Source organism: Aplysia californica, unplaced genomic scaffold (genome assembly GCF_000002075.1).
Source record: "Aplysia californica isolate F4 #8 unplaced genomic scaffold, AplCal3.0 scaffold00892, whole genome shotgun sequence".
Lineage (NCBI taxonomy): Eukaryota > Metazoa > Mollusca > Gastropoda > Aplysiida > Aplysiidae > Aplysia > Aplysia californica.
Genome location: NW_004798162.1, coordinates 193,630 through 201,689, shown reverse-complemented (window position 1 = coordinate 201,689; position 8,060 = coordinate 193,630). Strand labels below are relative to the sequence as shown.

Here is an 8,060-nt window from a genome sequence, read left to right as displayed (position 1 = left end):
ACACACATGACTTTTGGTGGGCTTGAGTTAAGCCAATACCCCCCCCACAAAAAAAACCCCAACAACAACACAAAGAACAACAAACAAACAACAAAACCACCACTAGCTTCACATTAATATCAATAACCTGAGAAATGTAGACTGATGCCAATGAAAGGACCTATTTATCAGAAGGGAGAAGTGCAGCTACAACAAAAACAAAGAATCAGACGTATCATAGGTACACAGCAATTACTCATACAGCAAAAAACTAAACCCATATGAATATTAAAATAAAACTATAAAAAAATGCCATAACCACAATGCGAAACATCAATGACCATAGACTACAGGGATGTTACCGTTTTTGTTTCATGATTGTCTCCAAGTCATCTCCATACTGGTCATTGTCAATGTTCTTTGATGGCCGGTATATGGAGCGGGATATGGACCCTTCATCACGCCATGGCTTGTCGTAGACATTGTAGGCTTCATCGTCACCAAAACCACTGTCCATACCCTGAGGGGACGATAAAAAAATAAGGAAACCGTAGTGCCATGAAATATTTCAATATTCTATAAACAAGGAGGGATTTCAAATGAGAAAAATCAGCACACGGTAAATATGTATTATAAAGGCAGAGGGAACAAAAGACTAAATAAAGTTTTTAAAAAATCACAACATCAATCATAGAGAATTACAAACAAACTTGGCTTATCAAGGTAATAAACTGATCATTTGCATACATCAATCAGTAGTAGAACTAGACAGGTGTGTGTGTGAGTTTTGTAAGGCTAATGAATTCTGATACCTTTGACTGATTGAAAAGTCTCTGGTCAAATTGTGTTTCTCTGCTTCCTCCAGCCCCAGTGTTTGGCATGCCCAGAGCAATCTTCTCACTAATGTCTCTCTCTTTGTCTCTTTGCAGACGATTTCTGGGGAAGAAAGACATCTTCAATAAGAGAAAGAGAGATTGCAATGCTTGTGTCGAAGCAGACAAAAATGGAAATAGTTTCTCTGCTTACGGCAAAAACATGTGGTCAGCCTGAGTAAATAACATTAGGTTATACAGTAACAATTAACATAAAACTATATCTACTATAATCATTAAATCCTTCCAGGATCCAACTTTTGATGAGGAAAAAAAATTTTCTTTCTTCACAAGATTAGAATAAAAGTTGAAAAAAAGATAGTTCCTGGGTCAGTAGTAATAGTAACAGTACTGAGAGAAAGAATTCAAAATAAAGAACATCATGTATGTTCCCCCTGTACAGATTTTCCTGAACAACTCTATAATTTGTAATGGTCATTTGGAAACTTTTTTCTGAAGGCTGTGTTCTCTTGCCATCCAAAGCAAAACCCATCACGATTAAGAAGCATACAGGAGATATTGACAATGTGACATATTCAATATATTCTAAAGCATTCACAAAATGACTTCCAGCACTGCAAAGAACAAGACCCGTGAATGACTTCAATCCCGTTAAAGCATGTGGATCAAAATGACAAGTACAACTACTATCAAATCCATACAATTACAACACAAAAACTAACAAAATTGGAAGCATCAGCATTACAGAGTGTCCTTGTATTAAAAAAAATAAACATGAATGCAGATAGTTGCAACAATCATTGAATTCCCTGGTCCTTTGAAACACAAGTGGAGTACTCTTGTGAATCAAGGGAAGAAAGACTGCTGCCAAGTCTACTCCACTCAGAAAACAAATTCAAAGAAATTATGTCAACTGCATCCACTGTAGTTCACTTCACACTATCACTACGCATCTTCTCTGAAAGTTTACCACACCCGGTGATCTGAGAGCAGTATACAAGGAAAGGCTACTTAATGACGAGATAACCTTTCATATAGCAGCAAAATACCTTTTATCTGGCGCAGCTCGAGCAATGTTCCTGTCTCTTGCTCTCTCTTTGGCTCGATCTTTTCTGATCTCATCACGCTCTGCAACAACTTCATCTTTATCTGAAAACAGAACACAGGAAACATTTTTTTTTTAAATCACAAATTTTGAAAAACATGGATGAGTAAGGGAAAAATAATATAACTGACAAAATTAATAAAACTAAACAATAAGAAGCCAACAAAACCAACAACTGTCACACAGCAGTCCTTGAACATATGAATTAACACATTTTGTGCATAGGGAATTCTTATGCTTACAATTCTTCTCAGTCTGCACACACACAGGGATTCCCGGTATGATGTGATAACAACACCCCCCCCCCCCCCCCCCCACACAAAGGTGACATTTGACATTCCTTCACCAAAAACAAAACAAACAAACAAACCATAGCTGCCACTCAGGAATTTCAAAAAAGGAGGAAATTCAAGCGAAGGCGGACGCGCGCTCTCTGAAGGCTGGAGTAAAACCAGTGAGATCCAGAGGCAATATATACTGAAAAATCTAGCCTATCTATGGTTTTTGGAAGGGAAAACTGTCATATTTGTTAACCATAGGCAACTGAATTAAAATGTATTTGGGGAAAAAAAAAAAAAGGCAGTGCGTTGACTAACAAGCATTTGAGTCAATTTGACAGTTTGGACTTGGTGACTAAAAATCCAGTGTTTGTTGCCAGCTGGTGTCTTATAAAAAGATTTCTTTCACTTTAAACTTGTACATCGATGTAGAGCGCGCGCAGTATAGGATCAAGGAGGCAACACCTTTGCCGCTGTACTGAGCACTCCTGTACAATTGCGGTCCCGTTTGCACTTTAAAACTTAGTAGTGCCCCTGTAGTGTGTAGATCTAAACTGAATTAAAATTATAGCCTAGGCTATCTAATCTAGATCTAAAATCTAAATATGTGTAAATCTAGATTATATCTAGAGATAGATTATCTAGATCTAGATTCACTTCAACAGCCACAAAAGCCGTCATGTAAACAAACGGGACCGCAGTTGTACAGGAGTGCCGCCGGCCGCGATTTCTTTATCGCACCAAACTCAAAGTGCAGCAAGCGGCTTGTTCAATTTTCTAATGAACTTTTCAAGTCGCACACCGGCTGCTTCTTTCTCATTCCAGCTCCTTTTATTGTTGCATTCTGCATCAATTTCTCTCGAATTTCCGCCGTTTTCAAAGATAACTCGGCGCGCCAACGTCCCGATGCCCGATCGACACTTTGTTGCTCCACAATAAATAAACAGTGTGAAACTAGCGCTTGGCCTAGAAGAACGGAAGTAGAAAGCTACGGGCGGACATGCGCAAGCTGTGTTTTCGTCTCTCTCCCTGTTTGATGTTTTCCGCGTGTAAAAAAAAAAAGTATCGCAATATCACAATTTGCGACCGAGAGCGGTCCAGCGGAGGAAGGAGGAAAGTAGTGCGAAAAGCTAGATGAAGCGGAGTTTCCGCTATTTAGCGGGAAAGTGGCAGCTATGACAAACAAACAAAAAAAACACAGAGGAGATCACTCTTTGATAATCTAAAATTCAAGTACAATCATTGTCATTGTTAAGTCCTCAATTCAAAGCAGGTTACTTGAATAATAGCAAAGCCATCCTACACAGCTGAGAGGTACTGAATGAGCATATATGGGAAAGGATAGCGAAGAAAAAGATATTGAAAGTAGTCCAAGTAGTCCTGATTCAGATCGCATTTATTTGAAATGCAAATGAACAAAGATATACCCTTGGAAGACCAGGTGATATTAAAAGGAGGATGTTGTTTAGTTTTTGTAAGGTTTTACAGCGCTCGCAACTGCATAAGGTCATATATATGAGCGCCAGGGGGTGGATGTCAACAGAGAAGTCCTTGCAGGGAATCAGGCTTACTCTGCTCACCTCTCTAGCTTCAACAGCACAAAGTCTGCTTCGACTATCAGGGCACTCCGGAAATAGCGGAAGAGTGTGACAAACATACAAAATAAACAGAGGAAAAATGACGATAGTCCCATTTACAATTCTACTGTGCATAAGTAACGTTTCCCCTTTGGGAATGGCCTAAAGACACTTCAGTCTGTAGCACCGCCCCGGGGGGGGGGTTGGAAGGTGTAATCGTGTATGATCAGTGCAGATAAATATTGAAAAATGTTCAGAAAAGAGATACACAGACAGAGGACTTTCAAAGATAATCTTTAAGCCTGCTTTTCACAGGTATGCCATAACATACAATTGTTAGCTTGAAAGTTCAAAAATTTACTAAGTGACTTAGGCAAGGGTACGCAATCCTGGTAAATTCACACAGCATGAAATGTATTAAAAACATTTTTTTAAAAATACCCTTCCTTTACCAACTTCCAAGACTAGGGGAACAAAATGCTGAGTGATTTTGGCAGCTATAGAGGCCAGCAAAAACACAGCCATTACCATCTTATTTCCAAACGCTCTCTTTCTCTCACTTACACAAGTAACGAAGACATAAATCAGGCTGAAAACAGTGTCCAAGCAGCCATAAACTTACTTGAGCAGTGGGCAAAGCAAAACAAGATGGAAATCAGTACGGAGAAAACAGAGTGCACCCTCTTCACCACCAGCACCCACGAGGCCAAGCGAAAACCAGCACTCTCACTCAAAGGCTCCCCCATCACCTTCAACTCCAACCCCACCTTACTTGGGGTTACACTTGATCGTACTCTATCCTCCAACGCCCACATCCAAAACCTTGAGTTAAAACTCTCAAGCAGACTTCGACCATTGAAAGCCCTTACAGGCACCACCTGGGGTGCCTCCAGAGAATGCATAAAGCCTATATATTATGCTACTTGTCGGTCAGCTATCGACTATTGTGCCCCTGCCTACATGCCTCTTGCCAAACCCTCCAATCTGCAGAAACTGGAAAGAAAGCAGAATGAAGCAGCAAGAATCATCACAGGCTGCTCAAAGGATACTCGTGTGGACAGCCTCCTCATCGAAGCAGACATTTTACCACTAAGGCATAGAGCTGATGCCTTGACTGCCATCTCATTCGAGAAGTCCATGCGTCTGCCTACAACGAACCAACGCAAAGCCTCCGCAACAAAATCAGTGCCCACGCGGACAGGCAAGTCGAACTGGAGAAAGCATGCCCAGAACCTCGTAGCCGAAACTGAACTGGATACGTACTCACGTGAGGAGCTGGTTGTTTTACCCCCACACAACCGTGGAAGGCTGCATCATACAACGTGACTTTTAGCACCGATCTTGTCGCCGACTGCAAGCGTGCTAATGAACCAGCTGTCAGGAAAGCAGCAGCAGAGGCTACAATTCGTTCGCTCCCCCTGCCCGATGTAGAAGTCTGGACTGACGGTTCAGCTGAGCACGGTACTGAGTATGGAGGAAGTGGAATACTGATCAAGACCGGCGATACCGAACTCGACCAACGTGTACCTGCGGGCCGGTATTGTTCCAGCTACAGGGCCGAGCTTGTAGCTCTCGACACAGCGCTTGACATGCTTGTGGCACTACATACAGCAGGCAGCCTTCCGAACAGTGCACGCATCCATGTATACACTGATTCTAGATCAGCAGTCATGCGCCTCTCATACGGCCCTACCAACCAATCGGAAAAGGTGGCCTGCTCAATCTGGCAACATCTGCACACCCTCTGTCAACGCTCTGAATGTTCCATCCACTTACAGTGGATTCCAGGCCACGCCGGACTGGCTGGGAACGAGGAAGTTGACAGCATCGCCAAAGAAGCAACAGCGCTTACCCAGATTGACACGCCAATCGATTTCTCGACAGCTAAAGCCGTCATCCACCGATCGACCCGCGCAAAGTGGAAAAGAGAGGCGAAACCCAAACTGCCGTTTGCCCAGCCGCCGTCATTCCAGCTTGAGGCCTCGCTCAGACGACAGTCTCTCCCAAATGAGAACTGGTGGAAAATCGCCCAAGCTGAGATCATATCTCCACAAAATTGCGCCAGCAGACAACCCAGATCCGTCCTGTCGAGCCTGCAAGGAGGAGGACGAAACTATGGACCATGTGTTCCTGAGGTGTCCCGCCAGCTATCGTGCTAGAACCCGTCTGCTGGGACATTTCAGTAACCCACTTTCAGCACTTTTTAAGGACCCCCGTGCGAGTGTTGAGTTCCTGCGTGTTGTCGGCATCGCTGACCGCTTATGAAGCCACAGCGCCAGAAGAGAGAGAGAGAGAGAGACTTACACAAGTGTTGTGAACCTCCCCGTTCTAAAACAGAATATAAAGCTTGAGGACAATGGAACCCCCCATGTAATATTTTACCTCCACCATCCTCCCTGCGGATTCCAGCTCTTTCCTCTCTGGCTTTCTGGGCCAGCTGGCGCAGATTCTGCTCTCTCCTCTCCTTGATATTCTTAACCTTGGTCTTCTCAATCGTGTTACGCATTTCCACAGCTTCCCTGGCCTGGGGTAAAATTTAAAAAAATCAATTGAAAGAACATGATGAGATTCAGATAAAGAAACATCTGACATTTCCTCTATAAATCTTTTTCCACAACTGCTTTATAACATCAAAAGTCCTCAAAAACTTTTATCCAGGTTCATTATGACTATTTTTATCTCTCTCAACCCATTTAGTTCATGGGCAAGACAACTCAAATAAATGTATTGATTTTTTTTTCTATTTGCCTGGAGTTTTGCATCTTGATTCATTGAACCATTCCTACGTATGTTTAATTTCTTATCAAAGTATCTACAGATTCATTTTCCAAGGTCCACACTATATTAAAACCATATAATGCTTCTAAACCCTTTTATAAGTGTTTACTAAACACAATGTTAGGATGAACTACACACCAGGACCAAACATAGGGTGGAAGGGTATCTCAGCCTATCATTTTCTTCACTTCCACTTGTAAATAAACGTAACAAAAATAATCCTATACTCAAACTTAACAAATTAGTCAATGCAAGCACATCAAAGGATTTCTTTTTAATTCAGGACTCAAGACACAGTTGAGTAATTCATTAACAACCAATATGATTTTCACAAGAACTGAAATATGTTTTTTAATAAAAAAAACAGAAACGTCGATGAAAAGTCAAACTAACAAAATAATAACTCTTATCAACTACTTACCTTTCTGTCAGCAATGTAGAGAGCTTCTGCCAGTTTTGCGAAATTTTCGTTGATACGAACACCCTGGAGGCCCCTGCCATCTGCAGCTAAACGTTTGTCCAGAGGAATTGTGTAACCCTGGAGGAAGAAGCACACTATTAACAACACCAAATTAAATGTCAAAAGAGCCCTAAATATAACTCAAAGTAATTTGTTTAAAATTTGGGTTAAGAGAAACACATCAACATGATAACCTGCACAACGGGGGAAAAAACAAAACAAAGCCCCGCTAAAAATGACAGGCCACAACTGCGACAATCAAGAATGGGATTTGTCAGCAGTACCCCCAAACTACATAAGTGCTGTGGAAAAAACAACAAATTACCAATGTGCAAGATCACTTCACAGAACGTTAGGCGCCTCTATTGAACTTTCAACATCAGATCTATCACTTTCCATCCAAACTAGACCAACTGATAAGTAAACGCTCACTAAAGAGATTATACTTTCACCAGTTACAAACTGGAGGCATCTCCAACAGCAGCCCGATAAAGAGCACTGATAAATCTAGACCTTGGGGTCGGTTTGCAAAAGTTTGTGTTTGTGTGTGTGTGTGTGCGAGGGCGGGGGTGTGTTGAATCACCAAATCAACACAGGTCAGCATCATGTTTTTGGGATAGATCAGGAATCCAGCTTTCTTCTAGCCTTTGTTAGAACAAATCAACCCACTAGAAGAATTTTTCATTAATTACCTTGGAATCAGGGGATGCAACGGAGTTGAAAGTAGGACAAACTCTAAAAAAAATAAATCAGGGCACGTATCAGGACAGCTCTGTAGGGGGTAAAGGGTAGAGGTAATCATTTACACGAGAATAGAGTTCCGCTACAATACAAAAGGGCAACCTCACAACCAACCATAAGTCACTTCCACAGACAGGGAACTTACTCTGTTGTTCTTCCAATTAGAGATGCATGGGGGAATCTTCCAGTCTTGTTGTTCCTTCACAGATACCTGGTGAGAAAAAGAGAGAAGAAAAATAATATAATTAAATCTATGCATCTTCACCTTCAGGAATGAATTAGTAAACTAACCATTCCTTCCTCTACAGC

At 41.7% G+C, this 8,060-nt stretch overlaps 1 protein-coding gene across 1 annotated transcript in view; it reads right to left on the bottom strand.

Annotated features, from left to right (window-relative positions):
- Positions 1 to 8,060, bottom strand: part of LOC101851081 (SNW domain-containing protein 1) — a 21,582-nt gene that overhangs the window by 3,541 nt on the left and 9,981 nt on the right. The window contains exons 8-13 of the mRNA XM_005110450.3: positions 7,897 to 7,962; positions 6,972 to 7,088; positions 6,155 to 6,296; positions 1,862 to 1,961; positions 792 to 915; positions 342 to 499 (exon numbers count right to left, since the gene is read on the bottom strand). Of these exons, the coding sequence (XP_005110507.1) occupies positions 342 to 499; positions 792 to 915; positions 1,862 to 1,961; positions 6,155 to 6,296; positions 6,972 to 7,088; positions 7,897 to 7,962 (707 nt within the window). The remainder of the gene's footprint in view (positions 1 to 341; positions 500 to 791; positions 916 to 1,861; positions 1,962 to 6,154; positions 6,297 to 6,971; positions 7,089 to 7,896; positions 7,963 to 8,060) is intronic.